At 44.7% G+C, this 18,755-nt stretch overlaps 1 protein-coding gene across 1 annotated transcript in view; it reads right to left on the bottom strand.

The window, feature by feature from the left end:
- Nucleotides 1–3,518: 3,518 nt before the first annotated feature.
- LOC128335626 (putative P2Y purinoceptor 10) overlaps nt 3,519–18,755 on the bottom strand; it is a 28,950-nt gene continuing 13,713 nt past the window's right edge. The window contains exon 3 of the mRNA XM_053274212.1: nt 3,519–4,840. Coding sequence (XP_053130187.1) covers nt 3,808–4,840 — 1,033 coding nt within the window. The 3' untranslated portion in view covers nt 3,519–3,807. The remainder of the gene's footprint in view (nt 4,841–18,755) is intronic.

Raw genomic sequence — 18,755 nt, 5'->3', positions numbered from 1 at the left:
ACTGCAGACTGGGGCCTTTGGAATATTTTATTTATTTACACGATACAGGGTGAGCACTGGATGAAGTTAGAAATAGAAGACCATCTCTAAAGGTCAGCTGTAGGTTATTTCATTCCCAGAGAGCAGAAACCTTGCACTTTGAGGTGTCTCAGCTTTCTTGCCAGCTCCTGAATCTTATAGGTTCAAAGGTGAGAGCAGCTATTAACAAAGCCACTCAGGATCGGCCTCAGGTAGTAAGGAACTTACTACTAAAGAATGAACAGCCCACTCTCTCTCCCAAACTCACAGCAGTATCAAAACATTTCCCTATGGCTTTTCAAAAAAAAAGGGGGAAAAAGAAAAGAAAGCAAAATGGAGGAAAAATAGTGCCCAGAGGGATGGAATTGCTTCTTCCTATAAAGGCTATTACATTTTTATTTATTTTTATTATTTTTTTAATTTTTTTTACAAAATATACAATAACATATGTGGTTCCTTAAAAACTAACACATTTATTGAAGCATCAACTTTTGTGGAATAGAGCTCCCATCATAAGAAGCATGAATGGGGCTGAACCTGTGTCGTCCAACCCCAGAAATATTGGGTGGAAACTGTCAGGTTCCCTATGAATGAAAATTCCAACTCCACCACCACCCAGCATTCACCTGATATCTATAACCAATGGTTGAAGTTGAGCAGAGAATTTTGGGTGGCAGAAGAAACCCATATTCTCCCCCCAAGATAGTGCCCTTATATTTAAAGTGAGATCAAAAACTGGGCCACTTTCCCATGTAATTCTGCCTGACGTTTTATCATGTTCTAATGCTCAGTGCTAGCATAAGAATCTGCATGATCTCAGAGGGATGAGACAACCTGACACATACACTCTATCAACAGCTTTCTTTAAGTGGACTCCTCCAATCAAAGCTGGAATTGAATATTATTCAGCCACTGGGGGTTTTTTGTGTTTTTGTTTTTTGTTTTGCCCAAGCTGATTTTTAAAACCTAGATTTTACAAATCTAACAGTTGGAATTTTCAAAAGCCGAATTTTCAAAAACCGACATTTGAGTGTCCAATGGGTAAAAGATGACTTTAGAGTCTGCTGACAGTTGGCTGAAAAACAGTTTTTGTCAACGATAGGCTTTATTTATTGTTTAAAGCATGGTTGTATATAGAGACTGCGGGCTATTCACATGCTCATGCGTGGACGGGTGGACGGTGAGGGGGAGGCAAGATTCAACCTACCTTCCCCCAGATGACTGCTCTGAGCCCCTGCAGCATGCAAGCTATGTGCCCACATGCCCAGTGCTGCCAAAAGCAGCACAGATTACTATCCTCGCTGCTCCTGGTAGCAGCAGTGGACTGGGGGATTCCCCCAGGGGATGAGTGCTCTAGCCACCCTTCTCTGTATCAGTACGAGTTGCAAGCGGCTTACGCTGACATACAATTAGGGCTGTGCAAACAGGTTCGACGTCAAACGTGTTCAATATCAAACCAGTTCGGTTTGACTGTTTGGGGTCGAACCGAACCACCCCCTGTTCGGTCCAACTCAACCCCACCATGCCAGTTCAGGGGGTACATGGTTTGTTTGTTTTTTAAATTCCCCCAAACTTGCCCCCTCTGGATGAGTTATCCAAGGCAGGGGTGCGGGGGAGGTTGTCTGCAGAGGTTCCCCCTCCCCCCCACTGGCCTCCCTTAGTTGCAAGCTCTTTGGCCCATTTTTGGACCATTCTGCCCAGCGCGGTGGCCATTTTGGAGGCCGCCATGCCTGTGCAATGGGCTTGATTTTGCAACTAAGGGAGGCTGGTGGGGGGAGGGGGAACCTCCCCCCGCCACCTTGGATAACTCCACCAAAGGGGGTAAGTTTGATTTTTTTAAAAAAAGGTTAAAAAGCATTTGTGAACCCCCCTGAACTGAACCGAACCGAGGGGGGGTGGGTCAAGGGGGTGCTGGACCAAACTGGCCAGGTCAGGTCAGGTCAGGTTCGGACTCAAACCGAACCAGACCATCCGGTTCCATGCACAACCTTACACACAATCTCAGGAGCCAGGTTAAGGGGAAATATGCACCCTTAACCTTTGCTAAGAGCCAGGTTTTGACACTGGGTTTACTGCCACAGCACACAGATCCCAGCAGTTTTCACAGGCAGTCAAGCCCAGGCTCTGCATTTGCAAGCTACTTGGATTATATTCACACTCATCAACAGCGTAGCCCTCTATGAGAACTGTATAGTGGAATGCCAATTTGCAGATTTACATGGGTGTAGCAGGCGGTGCTTATTGTCCAAGCAGCATAAATAATCTGCCAAATGGTTTCCCTATTTTAAGGGAGAATCACCTTTTGAATCATTTACGTTCCATGCACAAAGATACACATTCCCTGAAGTACATTTCCATTCATTGCCCTGAGCTGCTGTAGAAAAGGTGGTAAGGTGACATGGGGCCGTGGATTGGTCCAATATGTCCATGATATATTGAGGATTTAGAGCATTCTCTTATAAAATGCCCCTTGCTTAATGACATCAAAGATTGATTTTTAGCTGAACTTCTTGGAACACAGAGCCTTTGTGTCAGATGTACCACATAAGTTACATTTATGTAAGTTGGACCTTTTGGGAACATGATATTTTTGGATAGAGCTGTCATACAGATGTAGAATATCTGCTTTGTATGCAGAAGGGCCCAATCCTTGGCATCTCCAGGTAAGGCTGGAAACAGCTCTTCCTGAAGCCCTGGAGAACCACTACTTGGGCAAGTCCACAGCTCAGTGGCAGAGCATCTGCTCTGCCTGCAGAAGATCCCAGGTTCAATCCCTGACATCTCCTGATAGGGCTGGGAAAGATGCATGCCTGAGACCTTGGAGAGCTGTTGCCAGGCAGTGTAGACAATACTGAGCTAGGTGGACAAATGGTATGACTCAGTTTAAGGAAGTCTTTTACATTCCTATGTTGCATAAGCTTCAGTTCTATGCACACCTAGGCTGTATTCACACGTAATGGGAAACCGGAGTTGAAGGAGACTGAGGTTAACTTTCTTGTACAAATTTGTGAAACTTCAGAAAACCGAAACAAACTCCTTTTTGCCTTCCCAATCTCCAATTTGAGCCCTCAGTTCAAATGAGTAACTGCTCCTACCTGAGGTTTGCAGCCAGCTACTATATGTCCGAATTCTGAATTGCAGGCTGCACTTGCTGTAACCAGAGTTGAGGGAGGAAGCTCCTCCCTCTCTCCAGCTGTGATTGGCTGCTGGGGCTGTCTTTCATGCCGGAAGGAAGCCCACACAGCCCCCTCCTACCTGCAATCTCCCTAACTTCAGTTTGGCTCCTGTCCAACAGGTAAGCACGGGGGGGGATGGCAGAACCACATGATTTGTTAGTGGGCCCCCAACAGGAATAGGTCCCATTGAAATCAGTGACCGACATCCTAATATAATTTACTTGAGCAAGTCCCACTGAAATTAACAGAAGACATTAGGCATGCGTTTAATTTTAGTGGAAGAAATTCATTCAGGACATAAGCCAGTGGATTTACTTCAGAGTGTGCATGCACAGGGTTTGCCTGCTCTGTTTATTTAATTGGATGTAATTATTTAATTAAAACCCTAGCGTTTGCACTGACATTTCAAATTGCTCCAAGAGCCTCTGATAACACTGCACAATCATAGCATGTTACAGTCACAAGGGACCTTAAGAGGTCTTCGAGGCCATGGCCACACACACACACACACACACACACACACACACACACACCCTCTCAGCACAGGGAACTCAAATGCAGAAATTAATTCTCTGATGAATCTGAAGTCAGCCCAAAGTCAGACTTTATCATTTTATTCCTTAACAGACGAAGCACTTTCCTTGCTCATCAAACGACTCCTAAAGGCCAAACTGCTATGTCTCGATATCCGGCGGAACTCCGATGTCGTAAAAAAATATAGGACTGGATCCAAGCAGGAGTTGAAGCTTGCAAGGCTTAAACAAAACGGGTGAAGGTAGAGGATACTTTGGCGTGAGGCGCAGTTTGTAATCACTTGGTTTTTTACCAACATATAAAAGAAAAACACAACATGATATGGTGTAAAACATACAAAGAAGACGACGGCACACATGGCAATCATTCGCAAAGCCTTCTGCTTCTCACTGGTGCTCTGCAAATGTATTTGGGGTTCCTGAAGCGACATTTTGGTCTTCCAGGTGCAATAGACAATGGCGACGAGAGGAATCACAAACCCAAAGAATTCGGCCAATGTCACCATAAGCAAAGACGTGACTTTGTTGCCTGTTTTGATGCCAAGTTCGGTGAAGCAAGACGTGGGATTTTCAAATTTTCTGGACAAGGGAAACGTCAGGCAGCTAGCTCCCGAAATGATCCATATGGCGACGCATATGCTGATATCGTACCTCCGTTTCCAGTTTTTGGCTTTGAACGGGTAGAGCAGGAAGAGGTACCGTTGGATGCTGATGCAGGTGAGGAAGCAGATGCTGGCGTACATGTTGAGGTACTTCAGGTAGAAACAGAACTGACAAAGGAAGAGCCCAAATGGCCACACGTTGTTGATATAATAATATATCCGTAGAGGTAAGGACATAATGTGAGCGAGGTCAGCTAAGGCCAAGTTCACCAGGAAAATGATGGTTTTGTTCCGCTTTCTGATGTACGAGCTTAACATCCACAGGGCTAACATGTTGGCCAGGAGGCCTGGGATGAGGACGACTGTATATGTAACTGCATAAAGGGAATGCTGGAAGTGGATGCCAGGATCGGTGCAGTTTCCCTGTGTGGTGCTGTGCAGCATCCGCGCCTCTGCACTTCCATTAAGGCCAAGGTAAGTTGGGTGGGCCAGCTCTTCCGAGAGATTGTTCCTACAAAGGACAAAAATGGCACAAGGTTTATTGCGGTCAGGATGGCTACAGTCCAGGAAGCTTTGTTTATTCTGTTGCCTTATCATATTTATATCCTGCCTTGTTGATCTGTCACTGGGATGCCCAAGGCAACAGACACCAAAAGAGTTCAAAAAGACGGTGTGAGTTGTAAAGAATAAACACAAACAAGAACAGCAGATGAAATCGATTCCCAAAAAAGCACAGAGCTGTTAAAAAAACCCCACCAGGAACTGGTCAGGCCATAGGCATGCCAGAAGAACAACAGGGGTGACTTCCAAGTGGGGCTGCACAACTTCAGCCCCCAGCTGGTTTGGGACTACACTTCCCATCATCCACAATCATGGTGACCAGTAGTGAGGTATGATGAAAGTTGTAGTCCAACATCTGCAGGAGGATCCAAGTTGTGCCGCTCTGCTCTAAGGTGTAGATACGGATAGCGGTGCTCCCCCAAAAAATATTTCCCACACGTCCCTTTTCACTCCCCCATCTACTAGACTGGAACTTTGCAACAAAGTGTCTGATAATACAGTGATAGTGTGATCCTGCAACCTGAATTCATTGTTTTCTAAGACCTCCATTGTTTAAAGAAGCCTCATTCACCCACCCCTCTACCCTAGAACAAGCAGCAGATGTCAGTCCAGCCAGGTAGGCAGAAGACTCCTCCAGCCTCCCAGGAGCCAGGCCAGCACTTCCTTCCTGGCCAGGAATTGGGCTGGATCAGACCATGTGTGCAGGGGGGTGCAGGGTCATCGCCCCTGCAGATTTCAGCTGGCTTGGTACTGCCTCTCCCAGCCACCCCAGCCTTTCCTGCCACATGAACTTGGACAGGAAGAGAAAACTAGCTTGGAAAGCAGAATAGAAAGTTTGGCCTAATAAGAAAGAGAGGTGATTCTCACGATCAGTGGAAAGCGGGATAAGACCACGAACTGGGCTGGGTGGATGATGTGTCCAGGGTGTGTGTGTGTGTGTGTGTGTGTGTGCAGGGTCATTCCCTGGTTGGGCTCTACACTTCTCAGCTGGGGGGTTGGAAAAACAAACTTTGCCAAGGGCATCAGAAACCCTAGGGCCGTCCATGCTTGTAATCTTGATTGTTTTGTTCTCTGTTTACAGTTTTATTTTTAATGGTATATGCCACTTTGAACCTAGTAAGAAAAACAAAGGTTAGCTATTGGCTGCATTTGCACATTTACTTTCTGAGGCGAGTCTCACAATCGGTGAGACCTGCCTTCAGAGGGTTTGCGTGGAGAGCGGGCTTAGCCCGTTCTCCCTGCAAATGATCTCCAGACAGCCCAGGGTGGCCGGGTCAGCCACCCACACGACTGCTGGCTCCGTCATGGAGCTGGCGGGGGCTGCGGTGATCGGGGGCCATGTGGCCCCTGGAAGTTCCAGGATGCCCCACATGAGCACGTGGGGCATCCTGGAGAGACCCCCAGGGTCAGGAGGCCTGTTTCAGCCTCCCATTGAGGGGTCTCCTCATATGTTGCCGCGGCATGGTGCCACGGCGTGGCAACACACAGTCAAAAAGACGGGGTTAGTGGAGCGCTCGCTCCACTAACCTTGGCTAAGGGGAAGGGGAATTAGGAGGGTTTGCTGCCGGGAGCCACGCAGCTCCTGTGGCAGCAGACGATCTTCCAAAAGTGAGCTAGGCTCCCTTCTCCCACTTTTTGCTGACTGTGAGAATCTACTTACTTACTTATTTACTTCTCTATTACATTTATAAATTGCCCCATCCAGAGGCTCTACAGCTAGTTTAAAAAACATAAAAACAAGCACCATTTAAAACACACTACTTCAAACAATATAAAAACAAATTCATCACAATTTAAAACCAATTAAAATACTTTAAAACCATTTAAGAACCTTGGAAGGCCAGGCCAAACAAGCAAGTCTTTAGGGCTCTCTTAAAGGCCAATAGCGAACCTAAACTGCGGAGATCTGCCGGGCGTGCATTCCATAGGCCAGGAGCAGCGACAGAGAAGGCCCTGTTCCGAGTCACCATCAGACGTACTGATGGTAACTGGAGACGGACCTCTCCCGATGACCTCAATGTGCAGTGGGGATCATACAGAGGGATACAAAATCCATTTTCACATAACATGAAACTGGAGTTGAAGAGCCCAGAGGTTGCTAAAACTGCACATCCAAATGCAGGAAACCCCTGTTCCATGAGGCGAGCAACCCAAGGTTTTCGTTTTCAAACTCCAATGTGAACCCTTGTGTTGTAGTGAGTTGCCCCAACCTGCGCCAACCTGAGGTTAAACACAGCGTACGTTACATCCGAATTCGGAGTTTCAGGCTGCGTTCTCTGTGACTGAAGTTGAGGGAGGAAGCTTCTCCCTCTCTCCGGCTATGATTGGCTGTGCAGGCTGTCCTTCATGCAAGAAGGAAGCCCACACAGCCAGCCCCTCCTCCTCTCTGCAGTCTCCCTTACTGCAGGCTCCCTGCTCTCTGTTACAGCCAAATTCGGACAGGAGAGTGTGTGGGGTGGGGTGGAGAGCAGAACCCTGGGCCCATTGGACCCATAGTTCCATGTTACATGTGAATGGGGTGAGAATTGCAACTCCCCTTGGAGTTGCACACAGGAACACAGCTGTGTTCCTGTGCATTTCCTTGAACAGAACAAGTTATCTGCTCATTTTCCCCTCCAGTTGCTCAACAACTTCCCTTGCAACCTCATTGAAACCTCACTGAGAGAGATAAGTATTTTTGCTTTGATGGCCTAAAATAATAATAATAATTTAAAAAATCTCATGGTAATCAGGAGTTCATTCATTTCAGTTAAGTCAGTCTGAGATTTCGTAAAAATTGGATTTTCCATTTCCGTTGGGCATGCAGATGTCTCTGGATAAAGTTACACTCGTGTTTTTATCAAAGGGCTCTGGATTTTCTCCATCCTTAAAGAATTTGATTATAATATAGCCTCTTAATGTAATCAAGGTTTGACTAGAAGGTCAATAGCACGTATGTCCTACTGGAGCTTTTAAACATGCATTTCGTACATTTATATCCTTCCTATGGCCAGGGGGTTAGAGAAGAACACCTTCCTTACAAGGTAAAGCTAAAACACTTGGGCTTTTTAGTTTAGAAAACAGGGATCTAAGGGCATTAAAATGGTTTATAAAACTATGCATGGTGTGGAGAGAGTGGAGAGCCAGAAATTCTTGTTCCTCTTTCACAGCACTAGAACAAGAGGTCATTCCATGAAACCGATTCCCAGGAAATATAGGAACAAAAGGAAGCACTTTTTCACACAATGCATAACTAATCAATAGAATTATCTGTTGGAGATGTGACTCCATAAGCATAGAATCTCAAGACCGATATCTGTATTGACCACTAGGGACATTAGGAGTGGAGGTAGAGAGAATAAAGGACTGCCCCCATGTCCTCTCCATACTCTGTCAATCTCTGCTCTAAGTCCTGATTGGTAGACTGATACTCTTAGGATATTCCCTTCATCTTTGTTCTTCTTTCCACCATGAGGTAGCTAGTACAAAGTGCAAGCTTTCCAGCTAAGCTTGTAACTTGTTAAAATCAATCCTTGCTTGTTTTAGACTATAAGCAATGGACTCCAGGTCGCATCATGAGCTCTGTTCTCATTGGATTGGGTTTCCCAGCTAAATTATCTACTAAATTCTGCTAAATGCAAATTCTCCCTGACGTTCTCTGCCATGGGAGGTGGTGATAACCACCAGCTTGGAAGGCTTTAAATGGGGCTTAGACTAATTCATGGAGGATAAGTCTATCAGCGGCTAGCAGCCCTGACGCCGACAGGGTGGCCTCCACATTCAGAGACAGAGTTCCCCTGAATACCAGTTTGCAGGAGACCAATGGCAGGAGAGGGGGAATGCCACCATCTCCTGCTTGTGGGTTTTCCAAGGCACTTCGTGGACCACTGTGGGAAACTAGATCGGCCTTGGGCAAGATCCAGCAAGGCTCTTCTTCTGAATACCAAAATGATGAATATTTATATTCCATTTTTCAACAAGGTTCCCAAAGCAGTTTACATAGATATAAATTAAAAAGTAAATACAGATGGCTCCCTGTCCCCAAAGGGCTTACAATCTAAAAAAGAAACACAATATAGACAACAGCAAGCCACTGGAGGGATGTTGTGCTGGGGATGGAAAGGGCCAGTTGCTCTCCCCCTGCTCAATAAAGAGAATTACCACTTTTAAAAGGTGCTTCTTTTGTTCATTTAGCGGGGGGGATGTCCTATATTTTTATGTTTTCTCCAAGCAGCTCAGCACAATGTACATAGTTTTCTCCTCCCACGGCATTATTCATTCATTCATTCATTCATTCATTCATTCATTCATTCAATTTTTATACCGCCCTTCCAAATAGCTCAGGGCAGGTAGAATGGGTAGTTATGGGTAGGATATAGGTTATGCATAGGGTAGGATAGGATAGGATTTTTATTATGTTCCATTTGCCAGCAAAATACAAGATGCCTTCCACATGAGGCCAATAACCAACAGAATACATACAAGAAAAAACTTTAGAAGACAATTTTTTAAAAACAAACAAACAAACAAACCTCCAAACAGACATAAGAAACATCAATAAGCATAAAAACATAAAACATGGCTCAGGGTAAGCACAATTCAGGAATCTTTCGCTGGGTACAAATGACAGTACTATTTTGCTTCCCTTTCAGTTATTAAGCAGTCATAAGATGATAAAAGCAAAGAGATCCCAATCCCATCAGATCTGCCAGGAAATTTGGCAATGATGGGGAATAGAAAGTCACCATGTGCGTCATGCTAATAAGAGCGATGTAAGAGTCCACATGGGATACTGATTCAACAGCACCTGGGTCATAAGGACAAAGACTCTCATTGTGGGGAAGGATCCCACCTTTTCAAGAGCCAAAGGGGAAACACGATGGCCTGCCCGTGTAAATGGACTTCAGTATTTCAGAACTATGAGATTGCGGAGATAGATGGCTAGAGACCCACGTTGTGGGATGTAAGCAGATAGGACCGTAGCGCTAGTGGTAGTGGACCTGCTTAGCATGCAGAAGGTCCCAGGTTCGATCCCTGGCATCTCCAGGAAGGGAGGGGAGAGATCCCTGTCTGAAGCCGTGGTGAGCGATTGCCAGTCAAAGTAGACAATACTAAGAGGAAGCAATGGTCTGACTTAGCAGATAGCAGCTTCTTACCTGGGGATGGGGCTCTAGAGAAGTGGATAAGCCCTATTAGGAACATTTGTAAGAAAGTCTATCTATCTATCCAACTTGGGAACATAAGAAGTTGCCTTATACCAAGTCAGGGCCTTGGTCCATCTCATACAATGAAGCTCTTCTCACGATCAGTCTACTTGTGTGTTGCCACAAGTGAGCCTGGTGGTTCACTCTTCCTAGTGATTGTGGGAATAGCTTCAAAAGATTATTGATTGATTGATTGATTGATTGACAGATAAATACTGTCAACATCAGGGGTTCTCAGTCTGTGGTACTGCAGATGTTGCTGAGCTACGTCACCCCACCCTAAATTGTAGCTGGGGATGATGGGAGTTGTAGTTCAGCAACATCTGCAGTACCACAGACTGAGAACCCCTGGTCTACAACAGGGATTCTCAACGTTGGGTCCCCAGATGTTATTGGACTTCAACTCCCATAATCCCCAGCCAAAGGCCACTGGGCCTGGGGATTATGGGAGTTGAATTCCAATAACATCTGGGGACCTCACGTTGAGAATCCCTGGTCTACACTGACTGACAGCAGCTCTCCAAGGTTTCAGGCAGGAGTCTCTCCCAGCCCTACCTGGAGATGCTGCCAGGGATTGAACCTGGGACCTTCTGCATGCAAAGCAGAGGTTCTGCCTCTGAGCTATTACGGCCTCATTTGTTCCTCAAATACTCTGACTTAACTGCTTTCTAGAGCTGGAGCGAAGTCTCTTGCTCAATATTTCTTGCAACTTTGAAAGAAAGATTCCCTTCCTACATTTTCATGCTCACAGTTGGATCTGACACTAAGCCAACCGCCAGGGGTCAGGGAAGGATTTCCGTTCTTTTCCGAGGGCCTTTCTCAAACAAGTGGTGTGATCGCAAGGTGTCGCAAGGATCGCAAGGATTCGCAAGGATTCGCAAGGTGTCTTCCCGTAAAGGATCAAACAGACTCTGAACCCTGCACAGCCGTGCTCTGTACCGGTTGCTTGACGAGCTCTCTTCCTCTCTTGCTCTGACCAGAGGAAATGAGTGTTGCTCTTTTGATGGGTCCCAGGAAGCACAACACTCTGCCTCTTGTTACACACCTGCTCTTTTTGTTACAGCAATGTTCATCCGGAGCATGTGGTTTCAAGGATATGGTTCTGGTGAAGGGTGTGGATTTCCACCGTTAGGTAGTTACCGGAATGAACAAATAAGTCATCTTAGAAGATAAGATTGCAGACCTGAGCTGCTTCGCTTCTCCTTTGGGGAGGAGAGTTGGTCTTGCAGAAGCGAGCATGAATTGTCCCCTTTGCTAAGCTGGACCATCTTGGTTTGCATTTGGATGGGTGACTACACTGTAAGAGGTGCAGGGTAGCTTGCATACAGAAGATCCCAGCTTCAAAGATCCCACCTACAAAGCGGCAATTCCGGATAGGGTTTGCAGAACCTCTGCCAGTCAATGCCAGTCACTGAGCTAGATGGATCAATGATCTGACAGTAGAAGGCAGCTTCTTCTGTACATCACTGAAAGGGCTTTGGGGGCGGGGGCTGTAGTTCAGTGGTAGAGCATCTGCTTTGCTTCACTCCCTGGCAGCATCTCCAGATTGGGATGGGAGAGACGCCTGCCTGAAACTTTGGAGAAGCCGCTCCCAGTCCCAGGAGGGAGTCATTAGAAGGATAGATGTGAGCCCCCTGACACAGCAGGTCTAGATGATGGGGCATATAGGAATGTAAGTCATAAGAACATAAGAGTCCTGCTGGATCAGGCCCACGAACTATCCGTTCAGTATGCTGTTTCCCACAGTGGCCCACCAGATGCCTCTGGGAGGTCCACAAGCAGGAGATGAAGGCATGATCAACCATTCTGTCTGAAATTTGGTCAGATGGTGGCCTTCAGCATATTGAAGCGCCGTGTCAAGTTTCAGATAGTTTGGATGAACGGTTTGGATTGTATTTAGATTTAGAAATGGCAGAGTTTGCAGTGATAGATGGCTGGTTGGCCAGTCCACCTTAACTATACAGGCCCTCCTCTGTCTCTATAATTCATTTCACTAATCAATCACGTTATGCTGTTTCTATGTTTGTCACCTGTTAAGGTGTCACAGTGTTCGGTTATTAGAGATGTGCAAACCAGCTTGAAATTGGTTTGCTTCGAGGGCTCAGCATCGGACCAAACCGGGTCCAGTTCAGATCAAACTTCTCAGGCCGGTTCAGGCCCAATTCAAAGGTGGCGAGCACCGTTAAAATTTGTTTTTAAAAAGATTGACTTACTGCTGCCGAGGGCTTTGGTGGTTCAAGCCAAGCTGAGCACCCATCTGAGGGGCAAAACCAAACATGCCCGGTCTGGTTCCCAAACCTATGTGGACCACTATATCGTCATCCAACGCTTTTGCGGACCAACTTGTAAGCAAGCCATTTTAGACATTTTTAACATAGCCTCTTGCTGATGGGAGTCAAATTTATTTTTTATTTATTTGTTGTCAAATTTATATACCGCCCTTCATTAAAAACAATCCCAAGGCAGTTTACAAAAGTTAAAAAATGTATAATAAAAATGACAGTTAAAAGTATGAAGCTAAAAATATGACAACAAATCTGATTTAAAATATATAAAATACAACCATAAAAACTGTACACAGATAAAAACACACAGAAGCAGCAATAGAACAATCATGTAAAGGCCTCGATAAAAAGCCAAGTTTTAACAAGCTTTCTAAAAAACTGTGATGGCATCCAAGGAGCGAATGACCACTGGGAGAGCATTCCAGAGTCTGGGGGCAGCAACAGAGAAGGCCCTGTCCCACATGCACGACAACCGAGCCTCCCTCATTGGCAGCACCCAGAGCAGAGCCCCCTCAGATGACCTCAACAAGCGAGCAGCAACGCTTGGGAGCAGGCGGTCCCTCAAGTATCCCGGGCCCAAACCGTTAAGGGCTTTAAAGGTCATAACCAGTACCTTGAATTTGACCTGGAAACAAACTGGTAGCCAATGCAGCTCTTTCAAAATGGGTGTGTTGTGGTCCCAGCGGGCAGCTCCAGATAAAACTCTAGCTGCTGTGTTTTTCACTAGCTGCAGTTTCTGTATATTCTTCAAGGGCAGCCCCACATAGAGTGCATTACAGTAATCCAGCCATGATGTGACTAAGGCATGGATAACTGTGGCCAGATCTGCTTTCTCAAGAAAGGGACACAGCTGGCGCACTAGCCGAAGCCATGCAAAGGCACCCCTGGCCACCGCCTCCACCTGAGCTTCCAAAAGCAGAGACAGGTCCAGTAATAACCCTCAAACTGATATATCAAGGGTCTTAAAAACTCAGCTTTCTCTAATCATTTATTATAATTATGATTTATTATGATTAGCCAGCGTGGTGTAGTGGTTAGAGTGCTGGACTAGGACCAGGGAGACCCGAGTTCAAATCCCCATTCAGCCATAATACTAGCTGGGTGACTCTGGGCCAGTCACTTCTCTCTCAGCCTAGGCTACTTCACAGGGTTGTTGTGAAAGAGAAACCTAAGTATGTAGTACATCGCTCTGGGCTTCTTGGAGGAAGAGCGGAATATAAATGTAGTAGTAGTAGTAGTAGTAGTAGTAATAATGCTCACTCACAAACCTGTTGCACTCATCTCCCAGTACACTTACACTAGAAAGTGTACTCATCCCAGTACTCTTCCCTGCTAATTGGGCAAAGAGGCACCTTATTAACGTGGCAATTCTCTTTATTTAGCAGGGGGAGAGCAACTGGCCTTACCCACCCCCAGCACAGCATCCCTCCAGTGGCTGTTGCTGGGGTCTCTCTTATATTGCTTTTTAGACTGTGATCCCTTTGGGGACAGGGATCCATCTTAATTATTTGTTTATTATTTCTCTATGTAAACTGCTTCGGAATCTTTTGTTGAAAAGCAGTATATAAATATTTGTTGTTGTTGTTGCCACCCAGTGAGAAAAAAGTAAGACTTACCAATGATTGTTTTATTATTAACTATCTTCCTCCAACCACAGACTACTTCCAGTACCCTCATGAATGACCAGTAGCCCATGGAGCACAGGTCAGGAACCACTGGGTTATTATGTTTATGGTGCTTTCATAGGAACAGAGGAAGCTGCCATATACTGAGTCAGACCCTTGGTCCATCGAGCTCAATATTGTCAACCCAGACTGGCAGCAGCTTCTCCAAGGTTGCAGGCAGGAATCTCTCTCAGCCCTATCTTGGAGATGCTGCCAGGGAGGGAACTTGGAACCGAGATGCTCTTCACAGAGCAGCTCCATCCCCTGAAAGGAATATCTTACAGTGCTCACACTTTCCCTCTGCACTGCTTTGGTTTTTTAATCTAAGAATAATATTTTAATTTTAAAAATCGGACAAGCTTTTAATGCATTCATTAACATGAGGGAGAGACCTGGTCTTGTGGGAGTAAGCATAAACTGTTAATTAAGCTAAGCAGGGTCCACCTTGGTTTGCATTTGGATGAGTGACTACATGTGAGCATTGTAAGATATTTTTCTAAGGTGATAGGGCCATAGCAGTCGGCGAAGTCCTGCCTGTTTGCATGCAGAAGGTCCCAAGTTCTCTCCCTGGCAGCATCTCCAGATAGGGCTGAAAGAGACCCCTGCCTGCAACCTTGGAGAAGCCGCTGCCAGTCTGTGAAGACAATACTGAGCTAGATAGACAGATGGTCTGACTCAGTAGAAGGAATCATCAACAGCACATCACTTTTTATGAAACACTCATTTTGTCTATGGTTGCAGAGAGGACAGGGGCAGAGACTACATTCATTCATAGTCATGAGTAGCGGTAAATTTGGTTAGGGTGCCAGGCTTTCCTCACATATTTTGGTTTCTCCCATTTACGTCGCGTAATTTAGCTACAATCTGAGGAAGATCGCCTTGGTTACTGAGATCAAACAACTGGTTTTGATCTTGAGTTTGAACATTGACCAACCAGTTTGAACATCAGTCACACACACATTACTTCAGTTTTGCTCTTGGCTCTGGATAAAGAAAGCTGGTATGGTGGTAGCAAGTATGAATTGTCCCCTTTGCTAAGCAGGGCCAACCCTGGTTTGCATTTGGATGGGAGACTACATGTGTGAGTACTACTGTAAGATATTCCCCTTAGGAGATGAGGCCACTCTGGGAAGAGTACCTCCATGCTTGCATGCAGAAGGTTCCCAGTTCCCTCCCCGACATCTTCAGATAGGGCTGAGAAAGATTCCTGCCTGTAATCTTGGAGAAGCCGCTGCCAGTCTGGGAAAGCAATACTGAGCTAGATGGACCAATGGTCTGACTCAGTAAATAGCAGCTCCCTATGTTCCTAACTTTGCATGTTTTGGGAGCACAACAACAACAACAAAAGCATCACGTCAGTTTCATCAGGGCCACGTCAACATTGGCAGAATTCCTGTTACTATTATGATGATCTACATACTGCTTTTCAACCAAATGTTCTCATGTTCGCAGCATAAAAGAAAGGGTTGAGAGAAACACCAGTAAGAAGCAGAAGAAGAAGTAGGGCAGTTTCAAAATGACTCTCAGTAGGGGAATAGAAAATGGCTTAGAAAATGGGGGTGGAGGAAGAGGGTATTGCCCTCTTTGGGAGCAAAGAGGTTTCCATTCGACTTTTTATGGTGATGTGCTTAAACAGCCTGGAGACTGTATTCTCCAGTAAAGATTTCCACTTTCAGTTTCAATATGAGGCTTTCCACTTTTATCTGTCACTATTTTAAAAAGCTGAAGAAAGATTGATTGATTGATTGATTGATTGATTGAACACATTCTTATACTGCGCAAAACACAGATCAGCCTGGAGATAATCTATCTATGTAGTTGCTAAGAGTTGACACCGACTTGACGGCACTCCATCAATCAAACAATTAATTAAAAAACAGCAATCAAGCATTGTTGGTATTCTTTTAGTGCTTTTCACTGTTACAGCATCTTGTTATCCGGGTGCATTTAGAAGTCACCTCTGCTAATCAAGCAAAGAGGCACCTTTCAAAGTGGTGGTTCTCTTATATTTAACAGTAGGAGAGCAACTGGCCCTATCCAGCCCCAGCACAACATCCCTCCAGTGGCTGTTGTTGGCAGTGGCGTTCTTAGGAGCAGCTCTTCGGCTAGAAGCCTGGGGGTTCTAAATAAAGTTTCTCTTTAACAGCCTTTTAAACCACACATAAGAGTCATTTGCCTGTGAGCCAGTTGAAGAGTAGATCGCTTATCTTCTGTGCATGTTAAAGGTGCTGATAGTTTTCTTTGTCAAATGTTTATCACCTCCTTCACCCAACAATAGCTTTGAGCCATAAATGAGGCAGGACCCACAAAGTAGATTGTGTTTTTAAAGCATGCAGGTCTTGTGTGCAAGGGGCAGTATTATTATTATTATTATTATTATTATTATTATTATTATTTCTTGTTTACACAGTCAGACAGGTGTTAATGACTGGTTTGTTTTATCCAGACATCGAGTCCTTCCCAAGGACCTGGGATGGCTGAATTTTATTGTCAATTGTTATAGATATCGTCACAGAATATAGGCTGTTCCCAGTAAAGCTGCTTTTTGTAACTGGCTGATGGTGATTTCTGTGGCCCCGATGGTGTTGAGGTGCTCTTCAAGGTCTTTTGAAACTGCACCCAGGATGACAATTACCACTGGGATTATTTGGGTCTTCTTCTGCCACAGCCTTTCAATTTCAATTTGTAGATCTTTGTATTTGGTGATTTTTTCCTATTTCTTTTTCTTCTATTCGGCTATCCCCTGGTATTGCTATGTCGATTATTTTAACTTGTTTTTCTTTCTTCTCGACTACAGTGATATCTGGTGTATTGTGGGGCAGATGTTTGTCTGTTTGTAGTCGGAAGTCCCATAATATTTTTACATCTTCATTTTCTTCAACTTTTTCAATTTTATGGTCCCACCAATTTTTGGCTACAGGTAGCTTGTATTTTTTGCAGATGTTCCAGTGTATCATCCCTGCTATCTTGTCATGCCTTTGTTTGTAGTCAGTCTGTGCGATCTTTAGACAACAGCTGATTAGGTGGTCCACTGTTTCATCTGCTTCTTTACAAAGGCGGCACTTGCTGTTTGTTGTGGATTTTTCGACTTTTGCTCTTATTGCATTTGTTCTTAGTGCCTGTTCTTGCGCAGCCAGTATTAAACCCTCTGTTTCTTTCTTCAAGTTGCCATTATTAAGCCATTGCCAGGTCTTGGTGATGTCTGATTTTCCACTTATATTGTGCAAATATTGACCATGCAGTGACTTATTTCTCCATTTTTCTGCTCGGTTCTTGACTTGTTCTTTCTTGTAGGCCTGCTTTCTTTCATCGGTGTTGAATAGTTTCGTGTTATTGACCATTTGAAGTGCATCTTCTTCACTGTCCTTGATATATTCTGCAAGGCCTCTTTTCTCCTCCTCTACTGTTTGATGGACTTGCAGCATTCCTCCTCCACCTGAGCTGTGAGGGAGGTATAGCCTATCTAGATCACTGCAGGGGTGCAGAGCATGATTGATGGTCATTATTTTCCTGGTCTTACGATCCAGCGTCTCTAGCTCTGCCTGGGTCCAGTCTATTATTCCTGCAGTGTATCTGATAACAGGAATAGCCCAGGTGTTTATGGCATGTATGGTGTTCCCGCCATTGAGTTTGGACTTGAGGATTTTTCTAACTCTCCTGATGTATTCACTTCCAATTTTTCTTTTAATTTCAGTGTGTGCGATGTTATCAGCCTGGAGAATGCCCAAGTATTTGTAATGTTCTTTCTCTTCCAGGTTCTTGATCTTGCTTCCATTGGGCAGTTCTATTCCTTCTGTTTTTCTTATTTTTCCTCTCTTCATTATTAATGCAGCACACTTGTCTAGTCCAAACTCCATTGCTATATCGCTACTGAATATACGGACAGTGTTTAGCAGTGATTCAATTTCTGACTGGGACTTTCCATACAACTTCAGATCATCCATGTACAGCAGATGGTTGATTTTACTTGATGTTTTAGATGTTTGGTATCTGAGGCCTGTTTTGTTTAGTATTTGTGAAAGTGGGGTCATGGCGATTACAAACAATAGAGGGGATAGTGAGTCCCCTTGGAAAATGCCTCTTCTAATGCTAATCTGTCCAAGTGCCTCACCATTGATTGTTAACTGTGTACTCCACATGCTCATGGCTTTTTAAAAATAAATATCTGAATGTTTTTGCTGACACCAGTTGTTTCTAAACATTTTAGTATCCATGGGTGAGGCAATGAATCAAAGGCTTTTTTGTAGTCAATCCATGCAACACTTAGATTTGTTTTTCTTCTCTTGCAGTTTTCTAAAATCGTTTTGTCAATCAGCAGCTGGTCTTTTGTGCCTCTGGTGTTCGGGCAATTTCCTTTCTGTTCAACTGGAAGCTGTTTGTTAGTTAATAAGTGTTGTATCACTTCACCTGCTATTATTCCAGTTAATAATTTGAACATGGTTGGAAGGCAGGTGATCGGTCTAGAATTACTTGGAAATGCACCTTTTGCTGGGTCTTTCATGATGAGATGAGTTTTCCCAGTTGTTAGCCATTGTTCAACATCACCGCCTTGCAAAATGTGATTGAACTGTTTTGATAGTTGTTTATGAAGGCTTGTTAGGTGTTTAAGCCAAAAGCCATGCAGTTCATTGTCGCCTGGCGCAGTCCAATTTTTAATTTTCTTTGCTGTTTCACTTATTAATTCTGGTGTTATTATTAGATCTTGCATTTGTTGGTTACATTTTTTGACCTCT

The sequence above is a fragment of the Hemicordylus capensis genome, chromosome 11, assembly GCF_027244095.1.
Source record: "Hemicordylus capensis ecotype Gifberg chromosome 11, rHemCap1.1.pri, whole genome shotgun sequence".
Taxonomy (NCBI): Eukaryota; Metazoa; Chordata; class Lepidosauria; order Squamata; family Cordylidae; genus Hemicordylus; species Hemicordylus capensis.
Note: the sequence above shows the minus strand (reverse complement) of the source record. Positions and strands in the feature narration are given on the sequence as shown.